Below are 26493 nucleotides of genomic sequence, written 5' to 3'. Positions count from 1 at the left end.
ACTGTGTACCAGGCTCTGAGTAAAGTGACAAAAATCTAAAGAGTCAGGGGTGGGGACATACAGTTTGCAGGTGGGTGGGTGAGGAGAAGACAAAGTGTGTGTTTGTTACTTTCCTTGTTGCTAGCACAAAAAGAGAGACAAAAGCAACTTAGGAAGGGGAGTTTTTCTTCTAGCCTATCGCTTTGCGGGTGTAGCTGATCAGGTGGGAAAGAGTGTCCAGCAGCCATGGCACCCCTGTCAGGAAGCAGAGAGAGAGAGAGAGAGAAAGAGAGAGAGAGAGAGAGAGAGAGAGAGAGAGAGAGAGAGAGAGAGAGAGAGAGAGAGAGAGAGAGAGAAAGAGAAAGAGAAAGAGAAAGAGAAAGAGAGAGAGAAGCATGGTACACAACTCACTTTCTACTCTCATGTTCCCAGCTCAGGACATGATACCATCTAGGCTAGGCCTTCCAGCCTCCGTTATATCTGGAAAAGCATGTGCATGCAAGGACACTCAAGCGCATTAAATAAGCAAGCAAACAAATAACTAAGCAAAATTCAAGAATATAAAGGTGATACAACCATGTAGGTCTTTTTGTTTGCGTGTTTGTTTAGGAGATAGGACTTCACATGGTCCAAGACGCCTTCAAACTCAACAAGCATCCTGGTTTGCTTCCTGCTACCGTAATAAAGACTATCATGCAAAGTAACTTAGGGAGGAAGGAGTTTGTGGTATCTTTCATCCTACACTCCATTTTGAAGGCTAGTTAGGACAGGAACTTGAGGCAGGAACTTGTAGGCAGGCACTGAAGCAGAGACCACAGAGAAACACTGCTCACTGGCTTGCTCTCCGGGCTCAGTCAGCTACCTTCTCGGAACTGCCTGCTGTGGGGTGGCCCTGCTCACACTGTCCTTCATCTTCCCTCCTCAGTCATCAATCAGTGAAAAGCAAAGCCCCACTTTGACCCGCGGGCAGGACAGTCCAATGAAGGCATTTTCTCAGTTTGAGGTTCCCTCCTCTCAGATGTTTCTGACCAGCACACCACGTAACCATAAAGATGACCTTGGCATGAACCACTATGTCCTGTTTATGCCATGCTAGGGATCAAACCCAGGGCCTCAGGCTTGCTAGGCAAAAATTCTATCAAATGATCCCATTCCCAGTCATATCCCCAGTTCCCCATGTAGTTTTTAAAGTCCTAAGAAAAAAAGCATAGCAAAGCTTAAAGATTGCACAGAATTCTGCAACAATGAAAAGCATAGGTAGCAAAAAAAGGAAAAAAAAAAAAAAGCAAACTAGAATCTTATTTGCAGTGGTGAGACCTTTTAAAATTCCTTCATAGTGTCCTGTTAGCGTCCAATCTCTACCGTACACCAGTAGGTGAAGGTGCAAAGCCTTCTCTAGATTGTTTTCTTACAGCTTGCTGTACATGAGAACAGATAGATCTATAGACAGGAAGTAAATTGGTGGCTCCCAGACTCTGGAGGAAGGATAAACTGAAGAGGTAGCTCACAGGCATAAGGCTCCTTGGGGGGTGATGAAAATGTTTTAAAATTTGATTATGGCAATTGATAGTATAGCCTTATGTTATGTATACTCACCCCCACTTTGATCAAAACTGTCAGTTCATAACAATATGAAGTCTATCTCCACGAATAATATAGGTGGAAGGGTGAAATTGGATTCTAAAGAGATGAGATCGTTCAAACCTCATCTTTGTGTTCTCTCTCTCTCCCTCTCTCTCTCTCTCTCTCTCTCTCTCTCTCTCTCTCTCTCTCTCTCTCTCTCTCTCTCTAGTAAAGGGTAATCGCAAATGTGAGCTGAACTGCCAAGCAACAGGCTACCGCTTCTACGTACGGCAAGCCGAGAGGGTCATTGATGGCACACCCTGTGATCAGAACGGCACGGCGATCTGTGTGTCGGGGCAGTGTAAGGTAAGTGTGGCTAGACTTGGGGGTTGGATTATTTAATCTGTGATTGATGGTTTCCCAGGGAAGGGATGGCCTGGAGTTGTGAGCTCTGGGGCAGTGGGCTGAGATGGACCAGCTTGTCAACTCCCTGCTTTTGATCTTTGAGTCACCCTGTGTCATGCTAGCTTTTCAATTGTCTTATGTTTATGTTCACACTGTGTGCTTCACAGTGGCCTTGGTACTTGACAGTCTTTCTGGTGAGGTTGGGTGCTCCTTCCCAGTCTGTGGAGTGGGGTTTGTAGAACCAGCATAGCAGTCTCAGTTGGAAATGGATGGCACCAATGCACAGGTGGCATTTTAAGAGAATGGTGTGTATTAGCCTGCCTCCCCTGTGAGACAGGCTTCCAATGGAAAGTTGTTGAGTGCCTTTTGTAGCCGATGATGGACTTTAAACAAGAAGTGTCCCATCTCCTCAGGCTTCTGAAATCTACTAAGAACTAAGTGGCGTGCCCCAAACAAATCCCCATGCAGCAGGTCTCTTGTGGGAGCTTTACTGGGAGGGGAAATAGAGGCAGCCTCTGGGAGAAGGAGAGAAGAGAGGAGGTGCAGGGAGAACAAGGCTTTTATTGGGCCTGTGGTGCATGCGCAAAGTGTCACGTGGCAGGGGCCATAGCACATGTGCAAAGGGACACAGGAGCAATGCTGTTACCTCTTGGGTCGCCAGAGACGTTGTGTGTTGTCACTGGGTTCCCCAAGAGTGGGCTGTAAAGATGCTGATTGTTATGAAGTCACTTCTAGCTGTCCATGGATGTGCCTCATTGCTAACATACTCCACAAATCCCCCACCCACATTCAGTGGAGATGTTCCATGGTTACAAAAAGCACCACTTAGTTAACAACATTCACCTTAAATATGCAAACACCAGCCTCATAACCATGTGTGTCTCTACCTGGCCCTCTTTTCTTCTTTCATCTATAATTGCTTCTCTGGAGCTAGGGTCTAATTGTAGCCACACAAGACAGGCTGCAGTGCTGTCTCAGCTAATGTGTCATGTCTGGCAGTGCTGACTTTCATCAGAGGACCAGCCCTTTGGCTATTATGTTTTCAAATGTAAATTTCTGTATGTTTAATATCAGAGCTAATAAAGTATGATTTATATATCTCTATGTACAATCTCCTCCCTCATCACTTCAAAAAAAAAAAAACCAAAGAACAACAACAACAAAAACCCTCTGTGTGTGTGTGTTTATGGGTGTGGATGCAGACGCACAGCTCTGCCATAACATGTGTGTGGAGGGTAGAAGACGACCTCTGCTGTCAGGCCTTGCCTTCTACCTTGTTTTGAGACAGGTCTCTTGTTGTTCCTGCTGGTGTTCCAGCCCTGCTGGTCCAAGCTTCCTAAGATTCTCCCATCTCACCATAGGATGCTGGAGTTACAAACATGTCCTTCCACATCTGGCTTTATGTGGATGCTGAGGACCCAAATCCAGGCCTTCCTGCGTCTATAGCAGGTATTTCACCCACTGAGCCATCTCTTCAGTGCCCCATCCCAAAAGGCTTCAAAACTATTATTTTTAAAAAGAGAAACCCTTGCTGGTAGGAATTTACTTTTCTGTAGAATTTAGTCCCAGCACCCGACTTTTACAAAAATTCCTACATTCTCAGTTTCCAGAATTACATTAACGTTCATATGCAGAGAGCACGCATCTTCCAGTGCTGTTTTGATGAGAATATTTAAAATAAGATGCTAAAGAATTGCATTACTGGTCATCTTAGAGAGAGAATGAAAAGAAGCTGAGAGAGACAGACACTCTCCTTAACATCAGTGTGAATAGAATGCCTTTGGAAGAGCCCAAGAGTTAGGCTATGTCCCCAAAGAGGCAGGAAGACATCCCAGTGATGGTCTCTGATCTCCATGAGCAACACATATCACATACCACATACCACAGATATAACGGAGATACGTTCTCTGGAGTCAGTCTCCCTGAGTTCAAATCTTGTCTTTTTTGGTTTACCGTATGGTTCTGATAATGTTCCTTAAGCTCTCTGTGCCCCTTTGTGTCCTTGGCAGGGTTAGGAGGGAGCTTGTCTTGGGTAAGATTTCTATTGCATGATAAAACACTAGGACCAAAGGCAGCTTGGGGAGGAAAGTGTTTATTTCTGCTTTCAGTCTGAAGTTTTTCATCCGAGGAAGCCAGAGCAGGAGTTCAAGGCAGGAACTAAATCTGAGGCCATGGAAGAATGCTGCTTACAGGCTTGGCCATCAATGGCTTTCTCAGCCTGCTTGCTTTCTTTTTGTTTGTTTTTTTGGTTTTTTGATATTTTAATTTTTTTTTTTTTCGAGACAGGGTTTCTCTGTGTAGCCCTGGCTGTCCTGGAACTCACTCTGTAGACCAGACTGGCCTTAAATTCAGAAATTCATCTGCCTCTGCCTCCCAAGTGCTGGGATTAAAGGCATAAGCCACCACCTCCTGGCCTTCAGCCTGCTTTCTTATATAAGCCTCAAGGCTACCTGTCCAGGAGTAGCACTGTCTATACTGGCACTCCCATATCACTCACTAATTAAGAAAATGCCCCACAAGCTTGCCTACAGGCCAATCTGGTGGCAGCATTTTCTCAGTTATGGTTGTCTCTTCCAGAAGGACTGTGGCTTGTGTCATGTCAATATAAAAACTGTATGATGTCAGGGTAGGTGTACTTAGCCCCTATGCTGAGATGAAGAGACATAGCTTTGTAATTCTGCCTGGCTCTCAGTAAGCATGCTGGCATTTTACATATTATTATCATGGTTTAACACACATATATCCTTTTTCTCCACATGAGCTTCCTATGTGCTGATATTAAACCTTTTTATGGTGTGTGTGGTAGATTATAGATTGGTGAGATTCATATCGCCTCCCAGGGTAGTGTTTACACTAGAGTGTGAAAGCCCAGAGTCAGGCCATGCTGGTTCAGGAGTTCTGCGGAAGGGCGGGACAGTCTGCTTCACCTGTGGACTCCATGTGATGCAGATGCGGCTGGGTTCTGGATCATATACTAGGTAGCAGGGTTCGAAGGGATACCGTTAGCAAAGGGCCAGCCATGTAAATAGGGCAGCGGGAGGACCTGGGGGAGGGGCACAGTGCTCTCTTCACTGGGGAAAAAGCACATCACCGCTGCTGGCTCTGAGTTCAGTCAGATAAGGAGAAAACTGACTCCCACAACTTGCAGTTTTAACCTCCGGACAGGAGCACCATGCATGCACCCTCCCCACCTCTCACATGCGTGCATAAATAGATAAATAAATAAATAAATAAATAAATAAATAAATAAATAAATAACTCTAAAGCCACTTCACAGCAATGTGAAGATAATAAAATACTAAGCTGGCTATTTTCTAGGCTGTATCTTTTTTTTTCTGAATAGATATTCATACATACACATATACACGCATATGCATGTACATGATATGCTGTAAACATATTCCCCTTGACCCTCCCATACCTCCTTTCTTCCCCCTAAATATTATGGTTTCTGTTTATATGCTATGAATACACTTGATATTACGCATCTATAATGTTTAGGATGCAGAAATGAGAGAAGACACCAGCAATATATCTTAATTAGCTTAACGTGACTATCTCTAGTTGTGCATGTTTTCCTGCAATCAACCTAACTCCTAACTCCATTCTTCTTGATGGCTGGAAAAGATCTCATTGTGCATCTAGGATGGGAGTGTTTTAGCAGGAAGCAGATGCTGCCAGGACCACTCTCCTAGGTTCCCCATTCCTCCTGCACTGTTACTTGAAATTCTCTTCCTGACATGGCTAAAGGCACTGACTGATGACATCGTCCTTTGGAACACCAGTTTGACAACCAGAAGTGAATTTGCTTCCCATTCTCATAATGTGTAGGTTCCTTCTGAACATTGGATTCCAAGCCTGGAATTCTCATGACATCTCTGCCTCCCTGACACACAGCTGAGAAAGCTATCCCCTGCGGACAGCACTCCCTGGGATACACTTGTCTGTCTCCTCTGCCATTATCCTATGGAGCCCCTCCTGGTTATGTGAAATAAAAAGGAAAGGCCAGGTCCCTAACCAAAGTTAGTGAGAAATGGAGTGTGATGGTGTACTGCTAGAATCCCAGAGCCTCAGAGAGTGAGGCAGGAAGATGGTGAATCCAGGACTAGTCTGATCGATATAGATAGATGTCTAAGAGGTGCCGAGCCTTACTCAAGTAGAAACCTAACGTAAGCATGCAGGAGAGCAAGCCTTACTCAAGTAGAAACCTAACGTAAGCATGCAGGAGAGCAAGGGGAGACTTCTCTCTTTCCCACCCCAGGGCAAATGAAGGGCCAGGGCCAACTCATACACACTTAGTGCCTAATCCAGCTCTCCATAAAGCCTGTGTTTACATGGTTGCTAGAGTTCCTGAGAGTAGGAAGGAAGCTAGCAGGACTGCCTGCCTAGGAACTAAGGCACAAGAGAAAATGGGAGTCTGTCTCTAGCCCCTAAGTGCTGGGTGATACTTCCACTTTGACAAAGATCAAAGGATCTCAGATGGTGCTTCCCATGCCAGTGACTACACATAGGCCTTAAAGGTCAGGGCGATGGCCACCCTGTCTCTTAAAGGTCAGAGAAGGAAAAGGTGGTCACATAGAGCCCAGCCCTTCCCTGTCTACATCAGTGGGACTATCTGTCCAGTCTTCAGAGAGATCTCTGAGATGGTTCCAACCCTGTCCAATCGTAGCCGCCATGTGTGAAAATACCACAACATTTGGTAAAACAATCAGGGAGCCCAAACACAGCATCTACCCTTAAGCATTTCGTCAAGTGGGTTGGACATAAGCTTTGCTTTCCTTAACTTTGAACTTCATCTTTAAAAACTGAGTTTTCAGTTTGATTATAGATATTATTTTTTTGATCATACCTTAAGAAAATGAGATGAAACTTAGTCTCAAAGGTCAGGCTGGCTTCAAGGGAACCTGGTCACATTGAATAAAGGATTGGCAACAAGTTGGTAACTATCTGTTCAGAAGACACAGGCTTCCGGGCCTGAGGTTCAAAAGGCCCACAGGCCCACAAGGCCCACCACCTTCTCTGTCAGGGGTCACTGTCACCAGTCACTGTCACTTATAAGATCTTTGGTCACAAAGGAACAGTCCAGGAGTAGACACTCTGCAAAGAACAGGCTACTTCAATATCCCACCAGGGCAAGCTCTGGCAAAGAGCCCTCTGAGGGTTGCTGTGCGCTAAGCCCTATGTTATATGCTCTGGAGTTTTTAGTTTGGGGTGTGTGTGTATGTGTGTGTGTGTGTGTGTGTGTGTGTGTGTGTGTATGTGTGTGTGTGTATGTGTGTGTGTGTATGTGTGTGTGTGTATGTTCAGGTGTGTGTGTGTGTGTGTATGTATGTATGTATGTGTGTGTGTGTGTATGTGTGTGTGTGTGTGTGTGTGTGTGTGTATGTGTATGTTCAGTGTGTGTGTGTAAGTTTGGAGGTTGACAAACTTATCTTCCTCAGTTGCTCTCTGTCTTAGTTTTGGAGACACAGGCTCTCTTCCTTAACCTGGAGCTCATTCACTGTTAAGGTTAACCTGACAGGCTAGGAGGCTCCAGCTCTCCACCTATCTCTGCCTTCCCAGCCCTGGGACTGTTAGTGTGCACGCCTATGTCTCTGCCCATTTACTCCAAATTGCTTCCTCTCTTTTACTTACCAGCTTTAGTTTGTAGAATCAGTTCCTTCCTTTTCTCATGTGGGTTCTGGAGGATTGAACTCGGGTCAAAAGATTGGGCAGCAAGCACCTCTTACCCCTAAGCCATCCCACCAGCTTCATGGAGAACCTGCTTAGAATTATACTGTCCCTTGACTAATTGATCTGGGTAATTTGTTATAGACAGTTGCATGACTCAGTCTTGAGCTAGGATGTAGGACTTCTCATTTATTTGAATGCCAGGCCTCTGAGCCCCACTGGGCACTTCCTCTGATTGCTACTCCAAGAAAATCATTTTAATGGTACTCGTGGTGTGGTGGCTGTTAAAAGCCCATCATGCTATGTTAACAGTGCCTGAGTGCCTAACCCGGGAGAGTATGGTGTGTGTGTGTGTGTGTCTGTGTGTGTATCTGTGTGTGTGTATGTGTGTGATACATGACTATACATATTTTATCTTCAGTGCTTAATAAAATGTATACATTATTCAGTAAATGCTCTTAAATATATGAAGGATAGACAAACTAAGAAGTTTGTGTTGATTCTCCTCTTCCAAATAGAATAAAGAACGACATTACAGAGGGTGTAATTTTACAACTCTGTTTTGGGGACCTTTTAAAAATCTGAAAGATGCAAGTGGGACTGGCCACAGCATCACATCATCAGTGTTGACTCTGCCAATCCAGTGGCTGGACGGGTGCCTCCTCCCCTCACTGCACCACGGCATGCATCCTTCCTAAGGCTTCATACAGTCCAAGAAGAGGAAGAACTTTCTTTAGTCAGGAATACAAGAGTAGCTTGCAGGGCCTGTGTGTGGAGACGTGCAGGGGAACCAAGCTCTCAGGACTCCAGCAAATGAGGCGTTGCCTGTGGCAATCTGCCTTAAACATGTTTAAAGCTGAAACTGAACATAAACCTGATATCTCCCTAGTTATGTATTTCTTTTCTATTAGGTATTCTTTCGTGTTTAACCAATTGGACAGCTACCTAACATATTAAAATCTGCCTTGATTTCTTGATTAATATATGCTTGGTTTTACTTATGCATACACAGAAAGAGAGAAAGAGAGACATTACTGGGGTCTCTGGGTCTTATCTTCTTGAAGGAAAGAATTCAGTCTAGAGACATAGACAGTCAAAGCAGAAGCTAGTTCATGTAGCAAAGCAAACACTCTAAAGAGAAAGAATCTGGGTAGCAACCCAGTGGATTCTGTGTCGTGAATGTTAAAGAATTTTTTATGAATATTGATGTGGCAGGTCGCATATTCATGGCATGAGGCCACCCTTTGCCCTTTTAAATCATGGTGGCTAGGTTATCCATTTTAGGGAGTTTCTTCTCAAGATCTTATAGAAAATCCGCTAAAGGTAAAGGAGGTGCTAGGATCCCAGTGCAAATGATATTAAGTTGAAGTCCAATTCTTTTGAGGATATAGACCTTCCTCAATACATGCGTATGGGAAAACGCCCTGATAGCTTAGTCATTGGTATACAGGAGCAATGAGCCTGCGGCTTAAATGCTTTTTAGCCATTTTGACCAGGAGGCCCAGGTACTGAGACATCGCTGCTGTCTTCCTCAGTTACCTCCTCTATTACTCTTGCCTACCCACTATCACATATTCTTAGATGTCCTCATACTACACATAATTATCCATTCAACAGCTAGCAGATTTCTGCCTCATGCTGGGGCTAGACACTAGCCCTAAAGCAGTGGAAAAGACCAACATGGCTCCTACCACACTGAGCTTGAAGCCTAGCAGAAAAAGTAATAAAAAAACCAGTTGAGTGGCAAAAGAATTACAAAGTTGGATGCGTTCTTGGCAGTTACCAGGGTCCTGAAAGCAGGAAGGATTGTGGAAAGCCATATTAAGTGGTGCATCACAGGGAGGTGTCTGAGGAGGATGGGTCCAGGTAATGAGTGGAGACAGTACTGTTGACCTCTGCTGTGGGATGGGGAGACCTGGCCCCCATGAGGTACTCGGGCTGGCAGATGCTGAGGTACCTGGTCTGTGCTTGCCCTGCTCTCTGCCCATAGTTAATCTGGCCTTTTGATGGGGCCATCCTTAGCTAAGGATGGGGCCATCTTTAGCTAAAGAAGCCTCTCCATTTTCCTGGATATGTGCTGGCTTTAGCAATGGAAACCTCCACTAAGTCATTGTCTAGACCCTGACAGACTCCCCTGGAAACAGGATGGCATAATGAGTCCAGAATAGAATTTGAGGCCATCTAGGATATCCAATATCAAAACAGGTCTGTGGGTAAGACTAGGGACAAGATGTCTAGAGTTTCTAGTGTGGTCCTGATGTCCTCTCCTGGACTAGAGTACATGAGAGAGAGCAAGGTTCTGGGCCTTTTCCATGGGTTTCTGAAGAGATAAGGATCTTGCAGTGCCTGATACTTAGTGCTCAGAAAACAGGGGAAGCCTCCACTGAGGTCCTGTCCCTAAACCAAGCACAGGTACCTACCATCTGCCCTGGTATTGATTCTGTCCCCCAAAGGCATGACAGAGACCTATGCAGGGTAGGACTAAGGAGCTAAGGGGCACTGTGAAAAATGCCATATCCAAAAGCATCATGAAGGGAAATCAGGGCCCAGAGCAGGCTGTCTTTCCTAACCTTAAATGCCTGTGTGCAGTATGGGTGTGTGAATAAAGAAATACTCTAACAGAGTAGCACAGAAAATCCAAATCATATATGTACCTACAGTAACAAAAGTCCCAAAGAACATCGACAACAGGAAAAGTGTAACTGAGTGGCCACACAAAAAAACAGTAAATAAAATCTACACTTCACAAGACACGTGGGACAATTCCAAGTGGATTAATATAAAATATAAGAGCATAAATGCATAGAGCCATTTGTTACTATTAGAAACACAAGAGGGGGTATTCACTACATATCTCTGCTGGCCTCAGCCCCCTGATCCTCCTGCCTCAGCCCCCTGAGTGCTAGAATTAGAAGCTCATACAACCATATCCAGCTTGAGAATTCTGAATAACATCACAGTGTAGAAGCCCTATGATATAAAATCCTTAATCATAAAAAAATCCCGATCAATACACCACTCACGACATTTTAAACTTCTGCTCCAAAAGAAAAGAAAACCCCACCAGTGAAAACCCAGCTCAAAAGGCCACCTGGCCCCGCCCAGCTCAAAAGGCCACCTAGCCCCGCCTTCTAAAAACATTCTTGCAAATCACATTAAAAAAATGTCCAGCCTGGCAGTGGTGGCGCACGCCTTTAATCCCAGCACTTGGGAGGCAGAGGCAGGCAGATTTCTGAGTTTGAGGCCAGCTACAGAGTGAGTTCCAGGACAGCCAGGGCTACACAGAGAAACCCTGTCTTGGGTTTCTTTTTTTTTTTTTTTCAATTTTTCAAGACAGGGTTTCTCTGTATAGCCCTGGCTATCCTACTCTGTAGACCAGGCTGGCCTCGAACTCAGAAATCCGCCTGCCTCTGCCTCCCAAGTGCTGGGATTAAAGGCGTGCGCCACTACTGCTCAGCTCACGATGTGAACTTTCTTTCTTTCTTTCTTTCTTTCTTTCTTTCTTTCTTTCTTTCTTTTTTTAAAGGTTTATTTATTTATTATATGTAAGTACACTGTAGCTGTCTTCAGACACCCCAGAAGAGGGCACCAGATCTCATGGATGGTTGTGAGTCACCATGTGGTTGCTGGGATTTGAACTCAGGACCTTCAGAAGAGCAGTCAGTGCTCTTAACCGCTGAGCCATCTCTCCAGCTCCCACAATGTGAACTTTCAAATGCAATATAAAATATCACACAATGCCTGCTGAGTTAGTGGTGCTTGGTGAGTTCTTGTCTGTGAGGAGATGCTTTATAAAAACAGACATTTGATTCCTCCCGCTCCAGACTGCACCTGGGATCCTATAATGTTTTAGCAGTGGCCTGAGTCTTACTGGGTGTTTCAGTCTCTGTAGATAGATCAAGTCACACCTCACCTTGGGTGCTTAAAGGTGCAATGACTTTACATGGCTCATGCATGATGTTTTCTAGAATTGGTTGGTAGTGACATCTAGTGGTCGGAGGCAAAAGTGCACATCCTTTAGAGCAGCCCAGAAGGAAACTATCATAAATTACTGTTTTCATTGAGAGATGGCAATAGACTAAATACAGCAAAATAAAATAAATGCAACTAGATTTCTGCGGCTAAGAACTGGGGAAATTTCCAACTCAAAGAGTGAATTCTCCTTATGACAACACCAAGAGCCACAAAGAGCAGCACCCTGGCGTGATTGTCATGTGAAGGGGTGGGACCAACATGGTGTGGGTAAATACTGAATGACTATGTTGGGCAGGGGTGATGGTGGTGGTAATTGCTGCAGTCATAGTGACAGAAGGCAAGCGATGGTGTGAGAATGTGTCCAAGTTCAACTGAATGGGTAGCAATAACTGGTGGCTAGGCATGAACGTTGTCCTGGATACCACTACTGGATTCTGGGATCAGAGAGCCTCAGGAACCACCTTATGATTTAAGGAGAAATACAGAATGTGTGAGGCTTGGACAAAGGGAGCCAGTTGCTGCTGCTAAGGTCCTAGAGTAAGAGGAAGAGGAGGAGGAGGAGGAGGAGGAGGAGGAGGAGGAGGAGGAGGAGGAGGGACAGAGCAGGGGGTGGGGGAGTTGAACTTGAGCAGCCTAGGGGAGAGTGGACCATTTGTCTTGAGCAGACAGAATTAACATTCAGTAGGGATAATTCGCACTGCCCTCCCAGGTGTAACCACTCTGAGCCTTACTTCTCACTTCTGTAAAGTGGGGTTGGTAACAGTACCAGCCCTGCAAGGTTGTAAAGATTAAATCAGAAGATGCACATAGATCCTTGGCTCCTCTGGTCCTTGTTGCTCTCTGGAGGGTGGAATTGAGAAGATGAAGAAGAGGACCCACGGAACAGCCCCTCTACATAGACTGCATTATCTCCCACACGGGCAGCCTTTGAGGGAGCTTTTCAGGGCGGCTGGCTGGCATCGGTCACTACTCTGCTTCTCTGTCTCTAAGCTCCCATTAGTCTCCCATGATCCCTTCAGGTCTTTCACACACCTGAGCATCCTGAGAAGCCATGGTCAGGTTGAAGGCAGAACTTGATCTTAAGAGCTTAAAAACTGTTGCTAGAATTGATCACTATGCAGAGATTGTGAATAGAATCAATTAATATGCAAAAAATACAGGAGTGGAGGCAGAGAGGCTAGCTGTCCCTACACACTTTCTTTAGGTTTAAAGTCTTTCAAAGTACAAAATTGGATGGGGAAAAGTGGAAGGTTTTCCATTTTCCTTCTTGATTAAAGTATGTCTTTAGTGGAGAGAGGGTGGACTGGAGCCCAGAGGCCTGCCCTGTGTCCTCCCCCTTTCTTGTCTGACTTCTCTGGGTTTCATAAGTACCAGAAGGTGAATGAGCCATCCATTCTGTCCAAGTCTCTAGATCCAGCTTGCTGTCCAGTTCCCAAGCAGGAAAACAGAACAAAACAGCGGTGCCTTAAACAGCAGTATCATAAAGCCCTAGCCCAGTGTGTTATCACTGTTGGGGCCCCCTGCTGGCAGTTTCCAGAACTGTGCTGGCCTGATTTGGGGGTTTTTGTTTGTTTGTTTTGTTTTTGTTTGTTTGTTTGGGTTTTTGTTTGTTTGTTTGTTTTGTTTTCGTTTTAAAGGGTCATTCATAAGCTGTGATTTTTTTGAAAAGCATTTTTAAAATGTATGTTCAAAGCCATCGTTGGCCCCATTCCCTCTATGGAAGTATGTACCACTTAACCAGCATGCTCTGTGTTGGATTTAAGCAAAATGGGGTTTCAAATGTTTCAAAGGTGTGCAACAGATGTTCTCCAAGGGCTTGCTTATTTGTTTATTTGGAAGAAAGAAGGTCTGAGGCAAATGCTGGCGGGAAAGATAGGAACGCCCTGTCAGCTTGAAACCTGGCAATCCCATAATCACCCAAGCTCGAAGCTTTTATCTCTAGCCAATACAGACAAAAAAAAAAAAAAAAAAAAAAAAAAAAAAAAAAAAAAAAAAAAAAAACAAAAACAAAAACAAAAAAAAAAACCCACTAAGAGGTCCAGGGATGCTGCTCACGTATAGAATGCTTGTCTGGCATGCAGGAAGCATTCCTAGAACTGCATAGCACTGGGCATAGTAGCAGATGCCTGTAAACCCAGCACTACCAGGTAGAGCCAAGAGGATCCGGAATTCAAAGATGTCCTCAGCTACGTAAATTCAAGGCCAACCTGGGCTACATAAATAAGACTCTGTCTCAAAAAAAAAAAAAAAAAAAAAAAAAAAAAAAAAAAAAAGGTCCTAAGAAATACAAGGAATGCCCTCATGCCCTCTCCTGTGTGGGGATGCCTTCCCTTTCCGTAGCTGCGTTAATACACTATAAATGAGTGGTGAATGGCCAGATGGGACAGAGTGGTGGGCACTAATGGGGTCAAGGCTGTAGGTGGCAGACTGACAAGCTAGATAGGCTGGTGCAGAGGTGGGGATGTTTGTATAAAGCACAGGCTTGGACAGGATCACTCCTATGTTGTGGATTTGGTCTACTGCTGCTTGTGTTGTATTAATTTGGCACCCCAAATTGCCTGAGAATCTTAAAGTCCCATCTATGTTTTCACATAGAGGTTGAGCCCAGCCATTAAGCTATTTAAGGCATATTAAGATATAAAGACTGTGTGTGTGTGTGTGTGTGTGTGTGTGTGTGTGTGTGTGTGTGTATCTTTCAGGAACTCAGAACATTAGGGCAGGAATTGGGCTCTATAACACCCCTATATCCCTTTGCTTCTAAGATATTGTAAGTAAGAAGTTCTGAAGAATTCAAGAGAAAAAATTGAAAATCCAGAACAGGACCATAGCAAGAGAATCTGTGTGACCTCGGCAATCCAGACTTCTCTCCTGGGCCCCAAACTCTGCAATACACTTCTGAATGTCTGCTCAGAGCTCCTCGGCCTCTGCCATCAAACCTCAATTCCTTATATTTACTTCCCACCTTTGGGGATCAAACGATCCTTTCACGGGTCACCTAAGACCATCAGAAAACACAGATGTATACCTGGCAACTCAGGACAGTAGCAGAATTACTGTCATTCTAGCAATGAGCCGGGCAGTGGTGGCACATGCCTTTAATCCCAGCACTTGAGAGGCAGAGGCAGATGGATTTCTGAGTTCAAGGCCAGCCTGATCTACAGAGTGAGTTCCAGAACAGCCAGGGCTATACAGAAAAACCTTGTCTTTGAAAAAAAAAAAAACCAAAGTATCAATGAAAATATCTCTATAGTTGGAGGTCACCACACATGAGGAGCTGTGTAATGGTCGCAGTGTTAGGAGGGCTGGGAGCCACTGTGCTGGAGTGCCTTGCTAGGTCTGGCTGCAGGTGCAGAAAAACACCAAGATTTGTGAACCTTCAGCAGTCTTGCCTGGCATCTGCTGGCCCCAGAGTAGATAAATGCAAGTTACATTATCACAGAGGACAAGCTTGCCTTCACCTTTCTAGTCCACTTATGTTGGTGTAGGCTTCTCGAATTCGCTTCTGGCCAGTTTTTGGATGTTTGCTGTGGGTCTGGGGCACCTTGGGAAGATTTGTGGTCTATCTAAAGGAAGAGCCCTCTCTACCTGGAGCATCTTCCGATCAAATGGAGAAAGCCTCCCTGGAACCTGTCTGTCACAGAACATTCATCTTGTGCCTGGCTGTAAACCAGCCACCAGCAAGGGCATCTAGGATAGCCAGAACTCAGGAGATAAGGACCCTGCAGTGGAAACCTAGGAAACTATCAGCAAAGAGAAAGAAGATCCTCATGGAGTTGCCAACCGTGGTGTCTCCTGGAGCCTTCCTTTGCACTTGATAAGTAAATTCCCAAATGCTCACTGTGGTGGTTTGTATATGCTTGGGCCAGGGAGTGGCACTATTAGGAGGTGTGGCCTTGTTGGAGTAGGTGTGTCACTGTGGGCATGGACTTCAATACTTTGCTCCTAGCTTCCTGGAAGTCAGTCTTCTCTTAGAGGCCTACAGATGAAGATGTAGACCTCTCAGCTCCTGCACCATGCCTGCCTGGATGCTGCCATGCCCCCACCATGATGATACTGGACTGAATCTCTCAACCTGTAAGCCAGCCCCAATTAAATGTTGCCCTTATAAGAGTTGCCTTGGTCATGGTGTCTGTTCACAGTAGTAAAGCCCTAACTAAGACACTTAAAGGAGCGAGCCCCCTTGAAAAGACTTCTATGACTACCCTTCCCTTTATAATGTCATCATTACCATGGAGCTGGCCCCATCAGGCCACCAAGCCTTTGAGATGGAGTTATCTTGAACAGCACTGTTCCTAGGACACTACCACAAGCCCACACTGCAATGCAGGTTGAATGAAAGGCCACAGATGGCAAACTCTGAATTGAACTATTAGAAAAGACTCCCTCCAGGCACAGAAAAGCACTGGAGTATTTTTACCAATGAGGAGTCACATTCTGCATGTGAAAGGCAGTGCTAGAGGGACAGCCCTGAGCTGACAGATGCTCTTGGAACTCATCATGGGCTCAGGGTACTTCAAGGGTCTCACTCTGCTATTTGCATTGTGTGTCCACATAGTCTCGTGAGTACACGCTGACTATTCTATCCCACTGAGCCCAGGTCCAAGCAGGAGGAAGGATTTAAGGCAATGATTCTCAACCTGTGGGTTATGACCTCTTGGTAGGGATGACCCTTTCACAGGGTCACCTGAGACTATCTGAAAACACAGATATTTACATTAAAATTCATAACAGTAGCAAAATTACAGTTCAGAGGTAGCAATGAAAAAATGATGGGGTTACCACAACATGAGGAACTGTCATCACAGTGTCAGGAATGTTGAGAACCGCTGATATAAGCCCTGTCCATAGACTGTGTCTTTCCAAGGATCGACAACAGCTGTCTTGATTCCTCCACCCACCAGACCCAGTTGCATTCTATTAACCAGACATGGGTTTGTTTGTTTGGAACCCACAAGGCATTGTCATGGTTCTATTAGGGACCAAGATAAGTTGGATGTTGTTTTTACACTTAGGTAGTATCACTTCCAAAGAGTCTTTAAAAAGTGATTTATTATTTTTATTTATGTGCGTGAATATTTACTAGCATATATGTCTATGAACCTCATACATGTCTGGTTCGACAATGACAGAAGAACTTCAGATCCCCTGAAAGTTGAATTATATATGGTTGTAAGCCCTCCTGTGGGTGCTGGGAATTGGATTCAGGACTTCTGGAAGAACAGTCATCTCTCTAGCCCTGCTCCAAAGAGTCTTAAGATGGATTAACTTTGTTATTTCTTCTACTTGCTTGAAACCAAATAACAGCCAGTTATAAAGATGTCAAAGGCAAGGATTATACATGGTCCTTATAAGAATGGCTTGTGCCATATGATCTGCTATTTTACTTTCTCGTCTCTTGCTTTGACAAACACCATGCCAAAAGCAAATTAGGGGAGAAAATTTCTTGGGCCTTCACTTCCAGGTTGCAGTCCATCATTGAGGAAAATCAGGGCAGGAAGTTGAAGCAAAACCATTTAAAAAAAAAAAAAAAAAAAGCTCACTTGTAGGCTAGCTTTCCTTATATAGTCCAGACTACAAGCCTAAGGAATGGTGCCACCCACAGTGGGATTGCCCCCCCTCCGCCCATGTCGATCAAGACAACCCTCCATGCTTCAGATAATTCCAGAAGTCAATCTGATACAGGAAATCTCTCAATTGAGTCTCCCTTCTCAGATGACTCTAGGTAGTATCAAGCTGACAGAGTAGGCTAAGTAGGATATACACCACTCTAAGAATGTAGGCAGCACATCTGGAAAGACTGGGGTCATAGAGATGTCACTCATCCAAGACAAAATCAGATATTTTGGTGACACAAACCATTTAGGAAACAACCTATCCTTAACTTCCGGTAGAACTTTTGCACCATTTGAGGGGGGGAATGATTTTAGTGCACATAAAATGTTTTGACATCATACAATTGGATTTATTAACTTGTATTTCCAACCTCACATAACAGAGTCTTCAAAATCAGAAAGCCACAGTTACCCTGCATGCTAGATACAGTCAGACCATGGGGGTGTCAGTGCTATATACAGTCAGACCATGGGAGTGTCAGTGCTAGATACAGTCAGACCATAGGGGTGTCAGTGGTGGTCCTTCTTGCTTTTTCTGGGTGGATAGTTCTAGAAACCTGAAGGAAAGACTTTGCCTATGGGAGAGCCTTGCAGGCACCCTCACTCACACCTAGATGGCGCCCACACACTGAGTGGAGCTCATACAGGGATACCTTTTAACTGCCTAAGAATTCACAAATTCTCCAATAAAAGTGGTGAAAAGTTCAGTATTAGTGGCTCTCAAGTGTGGCTGGGTGAACGGACTTGGTCAAAGGAGAGGTGGTGAAACCTGAGGACTGTCTGTAACCACATCCAGTGCCTGGGTAGACTCCATCCTTCTGCCTCCCTACAGCCATGCAGGCAAAGCAGGACCCAGACTGGCCGATTCTCCCTGGAGGCCTCAGCCCTAGCAAGGCACTCAGAACTCTCTTCCATTTGTCACACCGTCTGACACAGTCATCACAGAGGAGACCTGCCATATCAAGGCTTCCTAAGCAGATGGTGAGGGTGTAGGTACTGTTCAAAGTTAAGGGGTTGGCTTTTAAATTTCCCTGTCAACATTAATACACATCATTACCCAACACTATGGATATAGTTTAGTGTCTGGGGTTTATTGTACACGGTTTCTATGTGACCGTTCAGTAAACAATGGAGCAAGAGGGATCTAGGTTCCAGTCTAGATCTTGTCCATACAACTTTACAGTCTTACAAAGGGTGATTAGCATTTCTGAGTTTAGAAAAACAATATGGTCTACCTTATAGACAATGAAGACTGAGATAGTCTTATTGCTTGCCACACTGAAACTAGTGAAGATAAATAGACTAAGATTTTCACCATGTTCTGACATGAAAGTCCCAGCAGTCAGTGCTATTAATTATACCTACAGAATCACTATAACTAGATTACAAAAATGCACTGGAACCACTGCAAGACATGAAATTTGACCAGAGAACCTAGGCTCAAGCAGAGACAGCACATTTGGAATAAGGTTTCCTTGGGAAGATTTGGTTTGCACCCCAAAGACAAAACTACTAGAAAGGGAGAAGCGGCTCAGTGATGTAGCTCGGTTGGCAGAATGGTCGCTTAGCATACACAAAGCCCTGGATTCAGGCTCAGATGCCCCACGAACAGGATGTGGTGGTAATGATTCCAGCACTTGGTAGTTGTCTACAAAGACGTTCTGGAGTTCTCAGTCATCATCAACCATGGAAGGAGTTCAGGGCCCTCCTGGGATACCTGAGAGCCTGTCTCTTAAAAAAATAAATAAATAGAAATATCAGTAACCAGTCTTTACTTTATTCTGCGGTCAGCTTGCAATACATTTCATAAAAGCCCTTGTAGACAAGGGGAAAAAAAAATAATCACTTAAGGTCAAAAGTTGGAAGAAGCTACATGTAGCATCAAAGTGATACCACAGTGGGAAGAGTGGATGGGGCTCTGACAAGGGACATCTCTCCATCATGGCAGCGAGTAGCCTAAGGGAGATATGGATATTAAACTCAGATGAAATTAAAGGCAGGAATAGAGGAAGGAGGGTTTGGACTTGAGACAAATAAATCCAGCAGCGTGTCTGAAAACTCAGGGGGAGAGTGTGCCTGTCACCACTGCAGGGCCTCAAGTGCCACCAAACAGCTGGAGTGGAAGACAAGGGGAGGGGGCTTACCCTGCCAGGGCTCTGCAGGAGGCAGAAGGAGACTCATTCTTGTTCTTATTTCCACCCGGCAGAGCTGTGCCTGCAGTGAAAACCGGGTCTAGCAGAACAGGAGACCTTCAGGAAGCATGCTGAGCCTGGGCCCAGAACATTCCAGTTCACATCCAATTTTGCTCCTGTGTAGACAAGCGGTTTCTGGTCCCAGAGCATCTGAGATGAAATTAGTCATTCCTGCACCAAAGGAGCAGTAAGAAGTAGGACTTAGCCATACGTTGGAGTCTGTGAGATAGCACATGTTTGAAAGTGAACTAAGTTGCTCATGGCCCCTATTTCTACCTGATAGATGTAATGTAGATATGGGCATGAGGTCTACAGAAATGATGCTATTTCTTCTTTAAGTAAGTTAGTTGTCAGTTTCTGACTTCCAGATCGCTTCTGTGCTGACTCGTGCTCTTGGAAACCCTGCTCTCTCAGTCATCTTCCTTCCTACTCAAAAGTCCCTTCCCTTCCACTCTCTGTCTGTTTCCCTGGATGAGTCGGGGTATGAGTCCTGGAAAACCTTACAGTACTATCCCAGAGGAAAGATGTTGGTCCTGACTCTTCTCTGCAGGCTCTTTCTGGCCAGTTAGGTCATAGTGTTACTGAATATGCCCGTGGCTTTGGGCAACCCCTTTGCCCTTACCTCGTTTCTCCCAGCCATGGTCTCTGTAACTCTAGCTATATTCACAGTGGATAGCTGGCAGTCTCCAGGTTTCCCTCCTGCCTCTCCTTGCTAGTCAATCTCTGCTTCTGCTTTTCTATCCCTGTGTCCCTGTACCTCCCCTTCTTCTACTCTCAAAAAGATGCCTTTTATACACAAAAATGCTCTGCAGTTGGATGGTATTTTGATAGGAAGCCCTGAGCAAGCTATTTAGGTTAAATGTCCTTTTAGAGAAGATACTGGAGGGGGCAGACCTTGCACACAAGCTCCGCAGCCAATCCCACAACACCCAGAGGAAGCTCCACTCCCAGGTGCTCTAACACACCGCTGAGGATCATAGGTGAGGAGGATACAACATCTGTCCCAACACTGGGAGTAACTGGGACCAGGCAGACCCAGGCACACAGGAACTCTGCCAGCCCAATGGCTTGGGTTGCTTCTGCTTTGTCTGGGCCAGCCGGTGTCCTGAGCAGACCTTGGGTGCAAACTCTGCAGCCAGTCCCAGAACACCCAGAGGAAGCTTCATTCCCAGGTGCTCTAACAAGCCCAGGGTCACAGGATCCCAGAATTACAGGATCACAGAGACAGCTTGACTCTGAGGAGTTCTGACACAACCAGGATCACGGGAAGGACAGGCTCGAGGCAGATTTAGCAAGGGCAGGTACCACTAGAGATAACCAGATGATGCCGGGCAAGTGTAAGAATATAAGCAAAACAAACCAAGGGCATCATCAGAACCCAATTCTCCCACCATAGCAAGTCTTGGACACACCATCACACCAGAAAAGCAAGATTCAGATCTAAAATCACTTCTTATGATGATGATACAGGACATAAATAGCATCCTCAAAGAAATACAAGAGAACACAGGTAAACAGCTAGAAGCCCTTAAAGAGGAAACACAAAAATCCCTTAAAGAACTACAGGAAAACACAATCAAACAGCTGAAGGAAATGAACAAAACCATCCAGAATCTAAAAATGGAAATAGAAACAATAAAGAAATCAGAGAGAGAGACAACCCTGGAGATAGGAAACCTAGGAAAGAAATCAGGAGTGGTAGATGGAAACATCACCAACAGAATACAAGAGATAGAAGAGAGAATCTCAGGAGCAGAAGACACCATAGAAAACATTGACACAACAGTCAAAGAAAATCAAAAAGCAAAAAGCTCCTAACCCAGAACATCCAGGAAATCCAGGATGCAATGAGAAGACCAAACCTAAGGATAATAGTTATAGAAGAGAGTGAAGACTCCCAAGGTAATGGGCCAGTAAATATCTTCAACAAATTTATAGAAGAAAACTTCCCTAACCTAAAGAAAGAGATGCCCATGAACATATAAGAAGCCTATGGAACTCCAAATAGACTGGACAAACAAACAAAAAGACTTTATATATTTATGTTCATTTAAGAAAATACTAGTAGTGATATATTATTTTGAAATATACAGTTAATATGTATGGAGTTATTTAAAATTTATATTGAGAAAAACATGTATTTTCAGTATTGCTGTAGATAAGCATCTACATAAGACTGTTGAATTGATTGTTGTTTTATATCAAACAACTTTTATAATACTCAATTTTATTGTTATAATATTTTATACATTTTAAAGAATATGACAAAAAAGATATTGTAGGTATTAAGTAAGTCTCTGGGAGGAGTTGGGGTACAAAAGGAGAACAAGAATGTGATTTAATTCTACTTACTTAAAATATGTTTTTAAATGTTAACAAATTCAGATAAATTGAAATCATGTAACTTTTCTCATCAGAATGCAACAAAACTTAAAAAGAAAGAAAGAAAAGGTACTGGAAGGGCTAGAAAGATGGCTTTTGAGGTTAAAAGCTCTGACTGCTCTTCTAGTGGACCTAGCATCAATTACCAGCACCCTAATGGCAGCCCACAACTGCCTGTAACTGATGTCCAGGTCTAGGGATATCTGATGCCTTCTTCTGGCTCTTTGAGCACCAGACATATATGTGGTACATACACATACATGCAGGTAAAACATCTACATAGAAAATAATAAGATAAATTTTAGAAACAAACAAACAAACAAACAAACAAACAAAGAAAGAAAGAAAGGAAGGAAGGAAGAAAAGATGCCAGAGATTTCTCTACTTTCTGCCTCCCCACTCACACCCACTGAACATCCTTGCTACTCAATGACTGTTTTCTACGGTTTGAACTGAGTGACAGCTATGAGCTTGGGTACCATAAAAACATCTAGGCCACATTCCCATAATTGACTGTATGTGGATGACTGTTTTCCTGATCTGGAGAGAGGGAAGTGTGTGCAATGAGGCAATTGCTCCCATCAGACTCTTAATTGATACACACATCTTAATAACTAACACTGGGGTTAGAACAGGGGCTGAGCAAGTCAGAACACTTGCTGTGCTGTGCAAGTACAAAGGCCTGAGTTCAGATCTGTAGCACTCATGGGGAAAAGCCAGGGGTGGCCATACACATACCAGGAAGCCCAGCACTGTTGGGAGTGGAGACAGGAAGGTGGCTGGGCTTCTTGGCCCACTAGCATAGCTCAGGGTTTGGTATTCAGACCCTGACTCAAGGGACTAAGGGAAAACCTAGCAGACCAGGGCATCCAGTGTTTTCCTCTGCCCTCCTACATATGCATGGGTGTGGTGCCCCCCCCCCCACATACACACCATGCAAGATATAAGGTGAAAGTTATTAGAACAAAGGCATCAAGTGGAAAATAGCTCAGCAGAAGTGTACGTTTAAAACTCTTCCTTCTGTGCCTCTAGGACAGGAGTTTGAAGAAAAAAAGAAAGGGGAATATGGTTTAACGCTCAATTCAAACAAGGCAGTTAGTATGTTGATGTAACTGGATAGCTTTGAAAGGGAGGGTGGGATCATCCCTGGCCTGGGCCTGGGAGCCTGGCTGCCAAAGAGAGAGGCAGCCTGGGACCCTGGCTGCCAAAGAGAGAGGCACCTCGCCTCCCTCCCAGCCATGAGGTTCCAGGGCCAGAGGAGCCCAGGCCCCACGAGTGACACCTCGATCTTCAGACATTCTAATTTATAGTTAACGCCTTTTAAGCAAACAAGAGGGAGGGGAAAAAATCTGGTTCATATTACAGCAACGGCAGTAAAGGGAAGTCTGAGAGTTCAAAGGAAAAATGTCCTAGGAAAAGCTCAGCTGTTAAAGTTCGGTTGGAGTGGCCCCGAAAGTGATTGGAAATTAAAACAAAGGCTTTCTCCATGTGACACTCTCTCTCTCCCCCTCCCTCTCCTTTTCTCCCCCTCTCCCTCCCTCCCCCTTCCTCCTCTCTCTCTCTCTCTCTCTCTCTCTCTCTCTCTCTCTCTCTCTCTCTCTTACCAGCAATCCTTGTCACTCAGTTCATGCCAGAGAGCAACCAAATGAATTCAAATCCATTGCTAAGACTTAGTCCACTGGAATAACTAAGTTCCCCAAAACTCACTTAAAGGGACAGAGAAGAGAGCTGTGTGTTCTCTTTCAAGCCAGACCCCTTGGGACCCTCCATGGTAAGGTGTCTTCTTTTTACCCACATAAACCTTTTCCACTTCTGTTCCCTGGGTGAGCTTGGCGGAGAGGCTGCATATTGGGAGAGGAGAAAGATCTGACTGAAGCCTAGGTTCCTGAAGAGAGGGAGGTGTTCAGCAGCACCTCACTGAAGCAAAGGTGCAAGTATGTACCTCTGTGGGAGTGAGGGCTTCTCAGTGCTGCGACTAAACACCACCATGTGTGGAAGGAAGTGAGGACAGGAACTCAAACAAGACAGGAACCTGCAGGCAGGAACTGAAGCAGTAGCCATGGAGGAGTGCTGCTTACTGGCTTGTTCCCCATGGCTTTCTCAGCCTGTTTTCTTATAGAACCCAAGATCACCAGCCCACTGATGACACCTCAACTATGGACTGGGCTGGGTCCCCCACCCCCATTGATCACTAATTAAGAAAATGTCTTACAGCTGGATCTTCTGGAGGCATTCTCTCAATTGAGGTTCCTTCCTTTCATATAACTCTAGCTTGTGTCGAGTTGACATAAAGCTAGCCAGCCCAGTGTCGCATTAAGGGGCTTATCATTTGGACCTAGGGGTGGTGTCTTGTGTTTCAGTGATGTGTGGCTTTGGAGGAGAACTTAGGGAAGTAGCACCCAGCTTTCCTTTAGGTCCCTTGCTTCCTAGAGGGAGGAGCCTGTATCTTAATGACTTCTAACCCACCACTGCAGCTCATCTCTTTAGCCAGGTCCATTTTATTAGTATCTTTTCCTTTTGTTGTGACAAAATACTGGGCAAAGCAACTTAAGGAAGGATGAATTTATTTCGGCTCATGGTTGCAGTGGCAGGGAAAGCCTGGCGTGGAGATCTTGAGGCAGCTAGTCATGTGGTGTCCCTTTGTGTTTAGCCTAGGGGATGGTGCTGCCCACATTTAGTGTGGGTCTTCCCACCTCTATTGACCCAGTCTAGGAACTCCATCACAGACATCCCTTGAGCTTGCTTTCTGTGTTGATTCTACATCACATTTCATCCATTTAGCCACACGCCTCATCCCTGGCCCTAAGAGTTTTCCTTCAGATTCAGAAATCAGGCCGTAATATGTTGCTGTTGTCCTTGGCAGCCTGCTCCCTTCCCTGGTGTAAATATGAATTGGGGTGTAACTCATACGGACTGTAATTTGGACAAGAGGCAAAGAACAGACAATTGGCTGGAGTAGGCCCTGAAAGAGAATCAGGAAGTGTCAAAAGCACAGTTGGTGTCTTCACCACACTGTGGCTCTGGACTGAGGCAAGCAGGCTCGAAAGGCCTTGAGTTTTCCCTGATAATTGTTTCTCTTGAGCAACCCAGGCTGTTACAAACTCCTCCCACACTCTGTGAGCTTGGTTTCCTTGCTTTGTGAACCTGCCAGAGTCAGACATCCATTTCAGCCCAGTTGGACCAACCCACTGACCTTTTAGCCTGTTCGACCTTTTGTAAACTAAGGCCCGGCTGACTTCCTTACTTAGGATCCCAGGGAGTGTGGCAATGCTAATTTGTAGTTTCCTGTGAATAGGAGGAAGGCATGCTTTTATCCTCTCTGACCTCTCTTGCCTTTTACTTTGGGGTTACTTAAATAAATAGATGGGAAACACTCCCTATTGGCCACCCCAAGAGCCTGAAGGCAGCCTCACTCTTTGCTCATCTAATTTCCCATTGTGTGTTTCCCCTCCCCCACACTGTGGCTGTCCTAGGCCTGAGAAATTTATTCTACTTACTGAGAGAATTTTTGCCCACAGCAAAAGGCTCCACCTGAATATATTGGTGAAATAACCAGTCATGGTGACATTTACTTTTAATTCATGCACATGCTTTGGAGGCAGAGGCAGAGGGATCTCTGTGAGGTGGACGCTAGCTAGGGCTGCAGATCACCACCCTTGGTAAGATAGTAAAGATGCTAAAGGGACAAGGTTCCCTGCAGGAAAACAAAACAAAGCAAACAAATAAACCCTTTTCTCATCACTGCCATTGAGGTGACTGAGTGGCTGTGATGGTAATTTCATGGTGTGAGCACACTCCTGGGCCAGCACACCCAACCCTGAAACAAGCCTATAAGGGACACTGTATCACAATTCTAATCTATCTCATAGGTGGGAACCCCCCAGTGCACAGCAATTTATCTGAGGTCTTGAGCCCAGTAGAAGTGGCTGGCAGAGGGGCTTCCAAGTCTGGGAGCACTACCCTAACACCACGCAACTTTGGAGCAAGGACTTTGTGACATTAATACACAAGGCGGCGATAGAGTTTGTTCATCTTGTTACATAGAGAAAATTCCCTGGGATTTGGAGCTCAAAGGGTTATTTAGTTTTAGTCTTTAATTTTCGAATGTTTATAGTAATATTATCATAGGGAACATGCTTCCCTTTCTAAACATCAATGTTCTTATGCATATGAAAAAGGACTGCCTTAGGTCAGTCTGCAGCATTGAATGTGAAACACCCCACACAGACCATCACGCCCTGCTAGCATTTAATAAGTTTTCACTGACTTCTGAACATGCATGACTTCCTCACCCATCAAAGCACAGTACCCACCTCTGGGAGCTGTTCTTAAACAAGGTGCCAAAAGAACTCTGTTAGCAGCTGGAGAGCATGAGGTCACTATGGCATGACCACGTAATTGTCCTCTCAAAACACTAGACACCCTGGAACTTTCTACAAGAGAAATAAAGAGAGAACTTTTGTCCACCCTTAGATGCTATAAGAGAAAAAAAAAACTGTGACCTTTATGGTACTGAGAAGGGGTCATTCTTTGTCACCCTTAGCATAGCATGTACATGCAATGATGCACACATGTAGAGGTTAGGGAACAACGTGCAGGAATTGGTTTTCCCCTTCTACCATGAGTGCCCCAAGGAATTGAATTTAGACTGCCAGGCCTGTGGAAAGCATAATTTACCCACCAGCCCATCTTGTCAGCCCAGGCTTTTTTTTTTT

The 26493-nt window shown here is 44.8% G+C and overlaps 1 protein-coding gene across 2 annotated transcripts in view; it reads left to right on the top strand.

Annotated features, from left to right (window-relative positions):
- The window catches only part of Thsd4 (thrombospondin type 1 domain containing 4), a 585726-nt gene that overhangs the window by 284211 nt on the left and 275022 nt on the right, over nucleotides 1-26493 (top strand). For both annotated transcript variants that reach the window (XM_031346065.1, XM_031346067.1), the window contains exon 7: nucleotides 1772-1908. In XM_031346065.1, the coding sequence (XP_031201925.1) occupies nucleotides 1772-1908 (137 nt within the window). The remainder of the gene's footprint in view (nucleotides 1-1771; nucleotides 1909-26493) is intronic.

Source organism: Mastomys coucha, unplaced genomic scaffold, assembly GCF_008632895.1.
Source record: "Mastomys coucha isolate ucsf_1 unplaced genomic scaffold, UCSF_Mcou_1 pScaffold23, whole genome shotgun sequence".
Taxonomy (NCBI): domain Eukaryota; kingdom Metazoa; phylum Chordata; class Mammalia; order Rodentia; family Muridae; genus Mastomys; species Mastomys coucha.
Note: the sequence above shows the minus strand (reverse complement) of the source record. Positions and strands in the feature narration are given on the sequence as shown.